This window comes from Meleagris gallopavo, chromosome 1 (assembly GCF_000146605.3).
Source record: "Meleagris gallopavo isolate NT-WF06-2002-E0010 breed Aviagen turkey brand Nicholas breeding stock chromosome 1, Turkey_5.1, whole genome shotgun sequence".
NCBI classification, from domain to species: Eukaryota; Metazoa; Chordata; class Aves; order Galliformes; family Phasianidae; genus Meleagris; species Meleagris gallopavo.
The window spans coordinates 78670286-78686064 of record NC_015011.2 but is presented as its reverse complement, the minus strand read 5'-3'; the positions used below and the strand labels follow the sequence as shown (position 1 = coordinate 78686064).

General features: G+C 43.3%; 1 protein-coding gene across 13 annotated transcripts in view; it reads right to left on the bottom strand.

The window, feature by feature from the left end:
- The window catches only part of B4GALT4 (beta-1,4-galactosyltransferase 4), a 20731-nt gene extending 6790 nt beyond the window's left edge, over positions 1 to 13941 (bottom strand). Inside the window, exons 1-5 of one of the 13 annotated variants that reach the window (XM_010719226.3) lie at positions 12641 to 13941; positions 7580 to 7638; positions 6992 to 7073; positions 4894 to 5376; positions 3196 to 3428 (exon numbers count right to left, since the gene is read on the bottom strand). In XM_010719226.3, coding sequence (XP_010717528.1) covers positions 3196 to 3428; positions 4894 to 5167 — 507 coding nt within the window. In that variant the 5' untranslated portion in view covers positions 5168 to 5376; positions 6992 to 7073; positions 7580 to 7638; positions 12641 to 13941. Of the gene's footprint in view, positions 1 to 3195; positions 3429 to 4893; positions 5377 to 6991; positions 7074 to 7579; positions 7639 to 8945; positions 9500 to 10564; positions 10693 to 12640 lie in introns of those variants that run through there. The other 12 variants (XM_010719240.3, XM_010719202.3, XM_010719215.3 and 9 more) reach the window with 12 other exon arrangements.
- Positions 13942 to 15779: the final 1838 nt, after the last annotated feature.

Genomic DNA, 15779 nt, shown 5'->3' with positions numbered 1-15779 from the left:
TTTTAACTCCAGCCTATAACCTAATTATTAGGCTGCACAGGGCTTCACTTCATCACTAATCTTCATCATTTGCTTATGGAGCAAAGCAATGCATCTTCACGTTTCAAAAATATCATTTTCCACCTTCTAGATATATACATTCATATGTTTACCTGGCAGTTTTGTAAGCTTACCATGACCCCACTGATTCTGAAACAACAGGGCTGCTTATATTGCTATATATTTTTTTCTGGACTGTACAGACTAATCTGTCTATAGAACACTTCATACACCTGAGGACTCGGTGTTAAGTTGCCTCTGAAACAGTGGTGAGGCATTGGAACAGGTTGCTCAGAGAAGTGATGGAGTCCCCATCCCTGGAGATAATCAACAAACACCTAGATGTGGCACTGTGGGATACAGTTTAGCAGGCATGGTGGGGATGGGCTGATGGTTGGACTAGATGACCTTAGAGGTCTTCTCCAACCTTAATGATTCTGCGACTCTCAGCTGGCACTCAGAATCAAAGGGCCCAGCTATGCACTCCTAGAAAGCAAGAGGCCAGTCATTTTTTGTCTTTGGCAACTTGATGTATTCTTAGAAAAGTAAAAAAGTAACTTTTAAGAGACAGGGCTCCTTTGCTAGAAGCCATCTGGACAAAAAGAGATTCCACTGAAAATAGAAGCTGGCCTCCCCAAACTGAGGGAAGGTTAGTTGCAGGGAAAAGCAGTCACATATAAAATGCATTTTAACATTCTAGTAAGTTACACTTTGCTGCAAAGGTAATTTGCTCACCAGCAGCCATTTTCTCCTTGCACAAAGGTAAATTATGAGCTTTATGGCTTGCCATAACATCCACTTTGGGAAATACAGCCTGTGCTGAGAAACTGAGAGGGGGATCATCAGTTGCCTGTATTGTGAGTCAAAGGAAAAAAAAAAAAAAAAAAGTACTTTCAAAGATGCAACTAATCCAAAAATCTATGATGTCAAAGTCCTGAGTAGTTTCAAGTGCAGAAGAGTAAAAAGAAATCTATCAGAACACTTTCTCCTAATAATGGAATCATAGATTACCGAGTGAGCAACAGAACAATTCAGATGACTGGTGTAGTACATACAGAGAACTTCACTTGTGCATCAAATCCAGACTAGTTCAGCAGCAACATTACCACTGGTTGGTTGTGTCTCAGTCACCAGCAGTCAGCCACCACAGCACCCTCCTGCACAAAGGTAGTCAAACAACAGTGAGACAGCCTTCCAGGAGAGGCCATTTCAGTGCTGACCATATGCTAAACACATAGCAAAGTCTACTCTCGTCTGCTACATTCTCCTACTTACTTTCAACAGAAGAATTCTGATTAAGTGACAAACTTACTTTGGAAAAAGATATCACTCACACTTTAGAGATAACAAACTCACATTATTTTCAGCACCATGCTCCTTCACATATGGACGTTTGTACAGCAAAATATGATTTCTGAAGTGTTACAAGTAACATTTGAAGAAAAATATAAAAGGGCCATCACTTATTTTTCCTCCAAAGCAAGCTCTGTTTATTTTCATAGTTAAATCCTGGTTTTATCTGTTTCTTTCTCACAAGATGTGTAAAGCAACTACAGACATCACAGAGGGTAAAAACAGATTTGCCATAAAAGAGTGTTTCGGCTAGACTTAACTTCCAGCATTGGGGCATGCCTACCCACAGTGAAAGACAAGCAAGAAATAACACTCATCCAAGTAAAGCTCTGATAGAGTCAGTCTAGACTCAGCATTGCTGCTCACATCAGACAAAACCTTCAGGGTTTTCTATTACTTTCTGCTAACATGGTAACAGCCTGCCTTCACCTCATGTATGCCGCTTGCTTGGTGGTGAGTTCAAGGAGAGCAATGCTCTGGTACGAAGCTGGAGGATCATGAAGCCAGAGCTGCTGGATCCACCAGCTGTTGGCCAATGGGACTTGTGTGGAAGGAATCTGCAGGATTGCATGATAGGTGATGTGTGCCACCAAGCAGTGACCCAGGAGGACACTTGAGGCATTACTGCATGTCTGCTCCAGAACAGGCACAGTATCCTCATCCAGTTTAACATCTCCCCACCCAGCCTTGCTAATTGCTGAAGTGATTCAGGAGTTGAACTTGATGATCCTTATAGGTCCCTTCCAACTCAGCATATTCTATGATTCTACTATTTTAATAAACGATTAAAGTATGCCCATTCTCCTAATTGTTTTCCACACTGCTTGTGAGCTGCAGCCACTCTTGGTACAACTGCAGTATGCACTAATGCAGAAAAGAACCTCACTTTTCCACTCTAAAGGCAGCCACATGACAACTCTAAATAATGAAGGAATAGTACATTCCTACTGAAAGTAGATCCTGCCACACCATCGAGCAAAAACGTAAGCTTTTACCTAGAATGGACTTGAGTCCATCCTCTTTAAGTAGAGAAGAAGGGAAACTATATTAATTTATCACTCCCCCCTCTTTTGTTTCCTGCTGCCTGCAAAATCTGTTTAGAATCAAAGTAGATATTAACTACAATTAAAAAGAAATCAAGAAGATGACAACACACTACAAAAGAGAAATCCGTATCACTTTTAGCTGATGTGATGAGAACATAAGCACATAAACAAAAGTCAACTTGGCACAGGTCTGTAAGCTCAGATTTTAGCTACTGACTCTGCAGAGCTTAAAAGAATACTAAATAGGAAATTACTCAGTCTTTCAGGAACTGAACGCTCTGCCATGACCGTTTTTTCCCACAAGCAAAGCACACATAAGTAGTAACTGGTGTATTTAGTTTGAAACAGAAGTACAGCTGCATGACATGTGCTGCTTGCTAAGCATGACAACCAGTAAGCAGATGGGAAAGAAGAGCTAGATACGAACAGCTCCAGGTTTAAAGACAGAAAGCACGTCAGCCTAGCTGCATTCATGACAGTTGAACCAGTACTGCAAGATGCTTACCTTGAATACTAACTCCGAAACAGTAAGCTTAGGCTGAGAAATGAACACTAGCTAGACATTGCTGCTTAATGTTTCCCTGCTTTTCTAACAGCAGCTGAGATTCTGTGGCTGCAAGCTGCCTCTGTGTCCGTCGACAAGCAGAAGCATGCCAAGCAGGCTCAGGAGTGGTGCTAGATGGTGGAGGTGGCAGCACACAGCTCTAAGCATCGCTGAGTAGAGACATCCCTCCCACCCTCTGCAGAGCTGCCCCACCTGGTGGATAACGTAGATGCCATAATCCAGTTGCTGCCTCTGCAGGAATGGGTGCAGGTGCTCCAGGAGGTACAGCAGATGCCTCTCACGGTTGCGATGCGGGATGAGGATGGCCACACGCTGCAATGCTGAACACTCTGCAGGGTGATATCGGCCCTCGGCCACCTGAGGGTTCTCCTTTTGTACTTCTTCTAGTGTGAGAGCTGGACTGAAGGTCAGTTTGCTGGCACCTCCTGTAGGAAAAGTGCAATAAGCTTTCTTAATTTGTTTCTGGTTGTGGCTATAGTCCAGTCTCTGTACTCTATAATCAGCATAAGAAACCTAGATTTAAGCCACAGTTTCCCTGCCTGTCCAAGAGAAAGACAGTACAAGAAAAATATTACGTGGGCAGCAGAAAGAGACTGTACTGAGTGTTTAGTTAAATTGATGACAGTAGTGATTAAAAAACATACATAAATACCAAGACAGGTTTCATCCTGCTGCAGGAGAATTGGCAAAAAACAGCCACCAGGACAAAGCAGAGGAGAAGAGCAAAGCTGAAAGAGACACAGGACTGTGCTTGTGAGAAGTCATCTCTGCTTAAAGCGTGAACAAAAGTATCCCAGGCTTAACATTACAAATATATAGGAAAACATACAAAGGCTCTCTGTAACCAAATGAAATTATCATCATTTCTCTTGTAAGGAGCCCCTCCAGACTCAGCAAAGCAGTGAAAGTAGTAGGTAAGCTCCACTCCAGTCCTGCAGATGTAAGCAGTGAAGAGAACTGTCCGCACACTTAAATAGCTGCTCAGCAGCCCAGAGTAATGCCTAATACGCAGATATTAGGTTGTTGCAGTATTTTTAAAGCATCATCCATTGTCTTCGTACTCTCTCAGCATCACTCCAGAGAAGATCAAATCTAACTTGCAAGCAGGAACATCCTCCCCTTCATTTTATCATTAGAGCAATAGGATAGAGAGGTTTGCGCAGAACACATGCCAGGTGATGACAGAGATAAATACTATCAGTGCACAAAAGGGCTGTAGTGCTGTGAGTTATCAGCATTAACATGGCTCACACTGCTGGGTTTCCAATCCCTTCAGCCTAAAAGTGCCTATTTGGTCAAGCTTCCTTATGCTAAAAGCTATATTCTGACATTCTTCCACAGCAAAGAGCAAAGCCCTGTACATCTCCACACTTCATAACTTCAGCTGCATGATATATCCTTGCTGGCTGTGTCCCCTCCCAATGTCTCAGCCACCCTTGGCCTGCTGGCTTTTGTAGGAAAAGGGATGCAAGCCTTCAAAGAATCAAAGAATGGCTCAGGTTGGAAGGGACCTCAAGGATCGTGAATCTCCAACCCCCCTGCCACAGGCAGGGCCACCAACCTCCCCATTTAATACTAGACCAGGCTGCCATGGCACTGCTCAGCACTAGCCAGAACTATTTTCAGTGCCATTCTAGCTGCAAATGCAATGCTCAGCACCACAGCAGCTGCCAGCCCAGCCAGACACAGCACAGTCCCTCAATGCCATGAACCACCCACCCAGAAGCACTTATTGTAACTAATATGGTTGTATTTGTACCACAGAAAAGCATGTTGTTAAACAGCTGTTTACTGGCTGTTTTAGCTGTAAAACAGCTAATAGGAAAACAAGCAGACCATATCAAAGAGGATGTAACTTGTTAGAAGGGAGAGGAAATCCACGTCACTTGCGCAGGTACGGAGACAGAGCTGGACAGGGACCCTGAGGTGGCTTTGTTGCAGGAACTTCAGTTAACTTCATCTTTTCTTCTGTCTGACTGTCTTCTTCCTCCTCCAGGCTGATGATTTTTCCAAAATGCACCCCCACACTCTTAAGTTTAGGAATTGTCTGTCCAGAATCCACAAAGTAACTGAACGCAGCCCATAGCACCATCAAACACAAAGTGACAAGCAGGAGCACTTTGAACTTATTGAAGAAGTGAAATACATACAAGCTTAAGGCCATTGCTCCCCCAATCAGCAAAATTCTTCCTCCCCCAAATCCCACAGTGGTCCCCCGCTGTGCACTCAATAGGGAAGAAGCCAAAGGTCCCAGGAAGGTTACAATAAGGAAGGGAAGCTGGAAGTAGGGAGGGCAGCTGCACTTTTTGTGGTTCTGGAATCAGGGAATTGCAGCGCTGATCGTTCTTTGAGTATCAGAAAACATGACTTAACCTGAACCAAAGAGAAGAAAAAAGGAAGAGGAGTGTTAATTTCTATTGCCCCCCATTGCTGTACCTTTGAACTTCATGAAAAGAACTTATGTCAAGACAGGGAGTGACATCAGAAATACAAGCCAAATATGAAAGCACCAAAATATGGAAGGAACAGCAAATACATACAAAGTGATTAAAAACAGAGCTTTGGTCCAAGCTCAGCCACAACCAGCTGCATGACTTCAGATAAATCACTCTTCTGCATTGTTCCCCACTCCCACTCTGTCTGGTTTTTATTGTTGGTGTGTGTTTGTTATTTTAAGATCAGAAAGTGCTACAGCTACCCCATGTTATGTCTGTGTGCAGTTCTTGGCAATACACAGGCTTTATTCTATTTTTACCAAAACTAACAGAAGCTGCAAGGCAGGGGATGCTGCTGGCTATGAATAAAGCTATCTTCACCACCAAAATAATAAACAAAAGATCACTCTCTTTTGGAAGAAAATAGTTAAATTCTTAAGAGATTATCATCCGTGTTACACTGCCATACACAATGCAGCATGAAAAACAAAATTCTTAATCAGCACCAAAAAACCTTCCTCCGTATCTGCTGCCTGACAGTATCACCTTCTTCCTGCATCTTCACCCAGAATTTATCACGTACGTCCTTCTCCTTTAGTAGTGATAGGACAAGGGGGAAGAGTTTTAAACTAAAAGGGAGATTTAGGTGAGATGGTAGGAGGAAACTCTTTACTCAGAGAGCAGTGTGGTACTGGCACAGCTCCCAAAGAGCTGTGGGTGCCCCATCCCTGGAGACATTCAAGGCCAGGCTGGATGGGGCCCTGGGCAGCCTAAGCTAGTGGAGGCAGCCCTGCCAACAGCAGGGGTTAGATATGGATGGGCTTGAGGTTCCTTCCAACCCAAGCCATCCTATAATAAGAAAGCAATCAGACAACAAAATCCTCCTACTTTTCAAGGGAAAGGTTTGTTTTTCAGCATTTATGAGGATCTAATCCTTTATTCTGCTTCCTCACCTTTTTAAGAACTTGGTTTTCATACAGGCTATCCTTGCCATCATACTATAAAGTTACAATGCTAATACTTATGGCCAGTGGAACACAGCAGAGAAAGAATGAAATTTTAGTAAAAGAGCACCTTGATATGGAAAACACGAGGAAACTGCCACGTGTAAAAAGAACAAGGAGTGAGGATAAACAAAGCAAAGGCACTGATAAAAGCCAAAGCACATGAATCAGGCTGGATCACAACAGTAGCACAAAAAAATAGAGTTATCTTGCACTAGCTCTCAGAATACCTAAGAACCTCTGGAGAGGTACCACAGGCAGAAGGAATACAGTAATACCACATTCCTACTAGTTTAACTCTGATATTTTCTGGAAGAGTTTGCTCATCTGCACATCTGAGATGAACTGCACTACACATTGCCTGAGCTTCTCAGTTTGCTGGGAACTGACAGACAGTGCAGTGCCCAGGAGGTAAGACACTTAACGGCAAGCCTTCTCTCTATGCATCGTACATTCTGCAGAGCTGTTCAATGAATCCTTGCTACAGAATTACTTAGCACAGGTCCTGCACATACCTAGAAGAGCACTGCACTTACTGCAGCAGCTTACCCCAACATACTGTGCTCCAGCAAACTATCAGTCTTCCTTTCACCACAGCACTGGGGCAAGCAGCATTCAGCCATAATACAGCCTAGTATTAAAACACAGGCACAAAATATTCGTTGTAACTCGGAATCACAACAAAAGCCTCCAAGGAAGCCCATCACATTCTGACAACATGCTCCAGGCTCTGGATGACACTGACCCTGAACAGAGTACACAGGAGTTGCTCAGCACCAACCCACCCAGCAGCCCACCTCTCCTTCTGGTACCTGCCCTGTATAGCCTTTGCTATCTATGGCACAGGGTACAACACATTCTGAGGGGTAGCACCACTGTTGCAAATCCAATGTGTGTGTCTCCAATGATCCTGAAGCACCCTTTAAATACACAGCGCTTATTCTGTCCTGATAGTTCAGAATATTTGAAAGCCAAAGACTAAAACAGACCCTTCCCTCCACTAAGATTACTATAATCACGTTGCCAGGAACCTGCAAATATAGGCTCTTGAAAACAAACAAACACTGTGGTAGATCTGGAGGTCTGACTGTTTTTCTTCTGCCCCTACAAAGCTCAGAGGTAGCATTTTGGGAGTACCTCACCACATCTCAAGAAGAGAGTGTTCATTTCCCAGCAAGCATGATATTCATTTCAGCCTGGAGAAAAAAAAAAAAAAAAAACACAATCAGTAAGAAAGCAGTTGCTGCTTTACAGTTAAGAAAAAAATTCAAGTTTGATAAGGGTTCAAACAGAATGTGGACTAAAATTGGTTAAAGAGATCCCTAAGAGCCTCGACTCAATCAATTTATTTAAAAAGATTTGGGAAAATATTCCCTAACCAGAGAATGAGCTGCAGATAGAACTACCATACATCAAACACCACAGGGAAAAAGTATGAGACAGGAAAGGAACAGCTGACTAGAATGAAGGTAACAGGAAAACTACAGGAAAGGAATGGAAGACAAAAATGCTGAGACTTGCAAAGAACTTATTTTATTTCAGTAATGAGATTTACTTCCTGTATCTTACTAAGCCTTGCTGGCAGACACGCTATAATAAAATAAGCTGCAGCCCTGAAGCCCTGAGAGGTGACAGCACACACATAAAGTAATTCCAGTTTCAAGCCTGACTAATCAGCAGAAAAACAGTAATATTTGTTTTCAAATACTGCTCACTGAAACACCAGTGCATTTCTTTCACCCAATCATCAATTCCGCATTAGCTTTCATTAGCTGTCACACCAGAGAAAGACTGCTGCATGGCAGAAGTGATTCTGAACCACAGCTTCATTCTGATTTCAGCTTGGTCGTTTCTATCTGCACCACTGCAGTGACTGAGGAAGTAACAGCTCCATACCTTGCTGTCCTGTCCCATTTTGTGTCACCACTGAAACAACAGGTGTGCAAATGAAAGGAACATTGTCCATCTCTTCGTTGGCTTGTACTCAAATATGTGGGAAATCAGTGATAAGCAGTATGACTGACCTGACGACAGTGCATGCTGAACTCCATAACCAACAGTCATTGACCAAAAGTTTGTATTTGCTCATCTCAACACTACCTGCAAGTTTCCAGGGAGTAATGCTGATTTACTGCATTTCACAATCTCACTTTTCCAGTGCACCGTTTAGCAGCTGGAACACTCCCAAGGCAATAGCTTCCATAAATCAAATGTATCACCTCATAAAGCGTGTCTGCAAGGGAGATCTTCTCCTCCCATGACCAACCCAAACACGTTCTAGACCAACACGAGCTCTGTTAAACTGTAATGCACCAAGCTTATTTTTACCCTCCTCCTCTACCACTCAGCTAGGTGGAAGCTCACACACACCAATTTTGTTTGTCAGCTGTATGAGTTTCCTTCACAGGCAGACATTATTAAAATTCACAATACCTAACCAGCATTCAAACTGTACCATTGTCAATGTAAGTTACTCTGTATGATAACTAAAATCACATCTTACTGTGCTCTGTGGCATCAATTGGTCGTTGTTCTTGCTTAAAATGTACTTGAGCACTTCTGCAGTGGCACACATGCATGCACAATTACAAACAACTAGTCAGCTTCAGCTCATCACAACACACGCAGAAGGGCACCATTCCTGTTTCTTAAACTTACAAGTTGGTATTCTGATGTTTTCTGTGGAGAACAGCACACTCATTTCAAAGTGTGGCAAACATAGAGATACTGTGTTTTATACAGAAAAACCACCTGTGCATCAGTTAGCCACCCTCCCTTATATTACTACTTCAAGAATAACTGATGCCTTTTAACCTAGGTTTTGGATTCATTTTTTCCCTGAGACATGAGAGTGGTGCAGACAGACATGTCTGAGTTTACTGGCAGAGAACACTATCCTCAAGAAGGAAGGTGACTGAGAAACACAGCAAAGAGCTGGCACTTTTATGATACCCACAGGAGACACAGATGACCGTAAATTCAAATAAAAGGACAAGCAAGAAGTTGGGTAATAAAACGTTGTGTTTCAGAGAAACGTAAGTAAAATTTAACCACTGCCTCTCCAATGTACATTGTTTACTATTTTGCATATGGGCTTTTCACGTTTTGTTCTACTTACTAAAATAGTGCTTGCTTTGAAAAAGCAATCTTTCACCAGCAAACCTGATAGACTGGTGTGCCTGGGTTGCTGAGTACAGCAGCTAATCCAGCCTTGAGAACAGTGGAGGTTTGGTTTTTGTAAGAAAAAGTCCAGTGTTAAAAGGCCATGTGCAGAGAAATGGTATGAAAGCCCAAAGCTGTTAACACAGCCATCAAGTCACTGCTAATTGGATAGCCTTAATAAAAAAAAGCTACCTCTGACCTTCATTGAAGGAGCCCAAAAACTTTCACAGAAACCTGCAGTGCAACTCTCCTCTTGTGAAATAACGTCTTTCAGTGAAGCAGAACCAAACTTAGCTGAGAGCATTACAGCTGACTACAGGTGCACAGCACTGCAAGACACAAGCTTAAAAAGCTTTCAGGGTAACACCCATTTCAAAGCCCACTGAAAAAAAAAAACAAAAAACTAATAACACAGTTATCCAAGATGAGCCAGGATTCCAGAAAGCAAGCGCTGAACAATGAAAAAGGTCTCTGACACTCAGAGCTAGACAGACACCAAGAAAATAGCTATATCCACAATCATCCTAATGCCAAAAATCAAAAGCAGCAGTGGGTAAGCAGAGCAACCTTCCTACTCAAGTCTGCCAAGAAGTAATTAAATCCTTTACAGCTGACAAGCTAGAAAAATCACTGTACAGCATCAGCTTCTCTATGCAAAACAGATCAAGTCCTCATGTTTTTAAGAGCATAAAGCCACTCCTTTCGCAGGCATCTCTTTCATTTTAGCAGTTGAGCTTTTCAGTTTGGCTTTAAGCTAATAGATTTTAATACCTCTTTTATGCAGTACTTGTTTAATCCTATTCCTCTTCTTATTGAGGAAGCACTGACAGCTCTGAATAATGGTAAAGTCGTGGGCTATTTTTCCCCACTGCGCACACAGCCCTCAGTCGAACACCTATTCCACAGTTACCCCCTTTCCAGGACTTTAAGCCAAAGGAAGCAAGCACATTAAACACTCACTGTTGCAGCTGCTGCCACATCTCTCCTTCCTGTAGAGCAGTCACTGCTAGAAGTATGGAGAGCCCTGAGCAAGTGGCAGGCGCTTTCCAGCCAGGAAACCCCACACCATAAAGAGAGCTCTGTTACCTTTCACATGCTGCAGGAAAGAGTGAGCTCAAAACTCACAGAACGACTTTAAAAAACAAAAAGCCAACACATCCAGCTCGTCCCAGGCTATACAGAGGCCCCACAGTGCTGCCCCACAGGCCCCTCCCTCCACTCACATGTCAGGAAGGGAAGGCAGGCAGCCTCTCTGCTGGCCCCAGGGCATTGGCAGAACCAGTACGGGGGGTACTCAGGCACATCTGAACTGAGCAGCAGGCCAGGAGCAGTGCTGCAATATAAATAACTACTATAATAAACAATCCTATTAAAAACTACGGCTCAAGCCTTTGCTCCTAAAAGCAATCCACAATTTCTATCAGAGCCTTTCTGATAACTGCCTCATTTGGAGATTTTTGGAGTCAGAGATGCCATCTTTCTTGGACAGATCAAGCTGCCTGTCCTTTTGATTATACCCATGGAGATGAGCATAACAGCATAGGGTATGCCTGTTCTTTTAGCAGAGTCAACAGGACAAAAGTGGCATCTCTTGGCCAACACAGCTCTAGTGCTGTGATGGTGAAGTGATGTTTTGCCACACTGTTGCTGGGACAAGCTCTGCCACCGGGCTCCCCAGCAGCCATACATCAAGCAGGCAAACCCTTCCTTCAGTGGAGTTGCACCTGTGTGAGGGTGCGACTTTCTCACACTCATAGAGAACGTACTGATGAGGCTTAAGTCACACTGGGTACACAGCTGGAATTGATTGCATTCAAGGTGGGGAGAGAAAGGACAAATGTAATCCAAACCTGTATGCACCTTTGTGCAACCCTGTTCCAATCAAGTACATGTTTAACAGCTTTGCCAGTAAGCCTTCTCTATGCCACAAATATTTATTATTAGGACAATACAAGAATTTTTGGGAAATCTTGTATCAATCACCTAGTATAGTGGGAAAAAATACCTTTACTATTGTAGTGCAGTAATACTAAAGTAATATAGTAATACTATCAGCTGTTACAGCCTCACCTTCCTCTCTGCTCCACAGAGCAGAGCGTAGAGCTAATCCCCAACCTGTACTTTCATCACACCACCACTGACTCGCACAGATGCAGGGTTTGCCAGATCAGGAGACAAGCAGTATTTCCAACACTCTTCTTCTGTGACCCTCCGACAAGCCTTCCCACGACAAAGGTCAGAAAGCAGCTTTTTGTTAAATGGGAACAGTTACTTTAGGAGGATGATTATATACAAATAAATGATGATAAAAAAAGGAGGACCAAAACGACACAATGAATGGTAACTGACCATGGACTTCCTCACACTAGTGTTATGCCTGAAATCTAGTCTCTGAAAGGGATGCTTCTAGCACTAAACATAGCATATCCAAACACAGGCTTCTAATACCTGCATTTCATTTTACTTACGGTATTCTTTTACTCTCTGATAGTCAGGAAAACACATACAGAAGAAAACAGAATATATGAAATTTATGATTTCATCAACTCAAACATTCCCACTCTAAAATGGAACAAAGATCACAGTGTCAAAAAACATCTGCTAGTTTAGCTTCCCATAACTGAAAATATCTGAATGCTAAAAGTTAGCTACAGAAGTTAATGCTAAATGCCCTCATTGCTTCAGCAAACAAAGGAAAACAAGCCTTTGAGCTCTGATATCAGCATTTTTGTTTTGTTTTGTTATAGCAGTTTCACCTTGGGTTCAACCACGATAGGTTTCCCAATGGCCAGCACAACTACCATGGATGCACTATACACAATTTCAGTTCATCAGGGCTTTGAAATAAGGGAACAGGCACCACAAAGTACAGTAAGCAGAACTCAAGAAAGCAGTCTTGAAAACGTCCACCCGCCTGACATTGCTACTCACCCACTGACTTCTCTCCGTGTTCTCATTCTACTACTATTGCAGAAAGCTCTGATTAGTAACATACAAAAAGCTTGTGGGTCAAATAAGGACAGGAAGGTCACTTACCAAGTACTACAGCAGGTAAACCAGACTTCACTTAGAGAAAATTAATTTACTGCCAGTGAAAAATAGAGTAGAATGGTAAGAAACTATGAGAATGAAAAAAAAAAAAAACAAATATCTTCCCCACATTCCCTTCTTCTAAGGCTCAACTTCACTCCCTCACTTCCAGCTCCTACAGCTCCCCTCCACCAGCAGCACAGGGAGAAGGGCTGTGATCAGTCTGTGGCAGTTCCTCTCTGCTGCTCCTTCCTCACACTGTTTCCTGTTCTTGGTTAGGTTCTTCCCATGGACAGCAGCCTTCAGGATGAATCTGCTTCTGTACAGCTCTCCACAGGCTGCAGCTCCTTCAGGAGGCACCCACCAGCTCCACTGTAGGATCCTTCACAGGCTGTAGTGGTGCTTGGGGCTGGTTTTCTCCATTGGATGCTGGAACACAGCCACAGCTCCACACGCTGCAGGGCAATCTTTGCTCTGGCAGCTAGAACAACAACTCCTCTCACTCCTCCTTCACTGCCACTGCTATTTACTGGGCCATTTCACACTCCCACCTCTTGCCTCATTCCTTTCTCTCACAACTGTGCAGCATTTTGCCCTTCCTTAAATGTTTTCCCAAGGTGTCTGACTGACTCACCTTTGCTCCAGCAACAGAGCTGTGTCAGAACCAGCCACAGCAGGTATACAGCTGTATTAGTACAGTTTTATCAGTTGAGTCAATCCGCCTCAGGTTAACTGAGGTTTTTTGCCTGTTCATCTATAGTCACAGCTACATGGAATAACTATCCTGCCATCTCTACACCAACCTATCTTCAGGCAGACAAACCTGAAGCAACAATTTCAATGATGCACAAGAAATTTCAATTCACACTTCCATTGAATTTAGCTTCAATAGGCGTCTTGGCTTCAGCATCGTTCTTGCTTTAGATCTTTACCTCTCCTTAAATATTACGGAGTGGATATACAGTTGCTTCCGATGTTTCAATGATCCAGTGAGAAGCAAATATTTCTTTTACGGTTCCTTAAAAAAAGAGAGGCCAAGTTCTTGGCAAATACTCAGTGCCTGTAACATCACATCAAGATTTTTGAGACGGCCTATTCCTTTACTGGGAGTGACCTAAGCACGGGCCAGGTGATTCAGGGCTATTCAAATACTTCAGTGCAGTTTTCACTTTCCTAAAACATAATAAGCTCTGATTTTACTCTAGAAAACACAATCTGACTTCTCCATGCCAAGAAACAAACTTATGAATCGCTTCCTTTGTTACACCACTCCAACTGACCCACTGACCCCAGACCAAGTGCAAAGAGATGCAGCAAAGCATCAGAAAGAAATCAGAACTGGTACATCAACTACCTACTTATAACTACCTACCCTATAACTGCTTACCACAAAGACATCTTTTTAAAAAATACAGTACGGCTTAAAAACACCTTTTCCCTACCATCAGAGGAATATTCTAAAAATGCACATGCCAAAACAGATCTTTGCTAACACGGGGATCTCATAACAGGAAGGTAAAGATATGATTCAGTTCAGCAATCCCCTACTTTCTGGCAGCTGCTGGCTTCCTGGAAGCAGTATAGGACAGAAGTTGTAATAAGATATGCAGATGTGTCTAATACTTGTAAACTGAAAATCATAAATCTCTCTGTAAGAAAGCTGTAATAAACAAGAACTTAAAAGCTGTGTGGGTTATTACAAATAGCTACCTAGAAGCTGAACCTCACTCCTCACAGAAGTACTTCAAGCATAAGAACTGCAGAGACATTCCAAATGAAGCTTCATAGTATTCATGGAATCATAGAATGGCCTGGGTTGAAAAAGACCACAATGATTATCAAGTTTCAACCCCCCTGCTACGTGCAGGGTTGCCAACCACCAGACCAGGCTGCCCATTTTCCCCTTTTGCAGTCCTATCTCATCAATGATGACAAATTGCCAGGCCTAGTGCTAAGAGAGCTATGAAGTAACTATACGCACGGTATGATTTTGTTAAGCAATCAAACATACAGGATGTCTTTCATGTTAGAAAATCACTGAGAGCTACACAGATTTCCAGCCCATTTGCAGAAGGATTCTTATATAGAAGATAAAGTTTCAAATGTACAATGTAAGAGCTCTAATTCACATCCTCCTGAAGTGTTGTGAACTAGGACAGCATTCAAGAGAATTCAGAACTGCTTCAGCAGTTCTATTTTAAAGTTATGAAAAAGTCATTGTCTTCCAACTGCTTGCATGAGTAATTCTAAACCCTTACAACAGTATTCCTATAAATCAAGACACTATCACACCTTCAGGACAAGCAGCCCAGAAGAATTTCAGGCAGTTAGAGAGAGCACATCACTATTCCACCCAGTCACAGAATGGCCAGGACTGGAAGGGACCTCAAGCATCATGAATCTCCAACCTCCCTGCCACATGCAGGGCCACCAACCTCCCCATTTAATACTAGACCAGACTGTCCTGGCCCCATCCAACCTGGCCTTGAACACCTCCAGGGAGGGGGCATCCACAGCCTCTCTGGGCAGCCTGTTCCAGCACCTCACTACTCTCACAGTAAAGAACTTCCCCCTGACATCCAACCTAAATCTTCCCTCCCTCAACTTAAAGCCATTTCCCCTTGTCCTGCTGTTACCAACCACTTCAAAGAGTTGATTCCCCTCCTGTTTGTAGGCTCACTTTAGGTACGGAAAGACTGCAGTGAGGTCAACCCACAGCCTTCTTTACTCCAAGCTGAACAAGCCCAGCTCCCTCAGCTTGTCCTCATACGGGAGGTGCTTCAGCCCCCTGATCATCTTTGTGGCTCTCCTCTGGACCCTCTTCAACAGCTCTGTATTGGAGGCTCCAGACCTGGACACAGTACTCCAGATGGGGCCTCACAAGAGCAGAGTAGAGAGGGACAATTACTTCTCTGTCCCTGCTGGCCACCCCTCTTCTGATGGAGCCCAGGATACCATTTGCTTTTCCAGTCAGTTAGTCATCCCCTCTGTCCTACCTCATATCTGATCTTGCCGGAGAGCATGGGGAGCTAAAGGTGAGAAATGATGCTGTGCACACTTTCTGCCTCATCACACAAGCAGCAGCCAGGCTCTGGCCCTTTCCAAGAGCAAGAGGAGGTCAGTTGTGGGTGGGGAAACAACACTT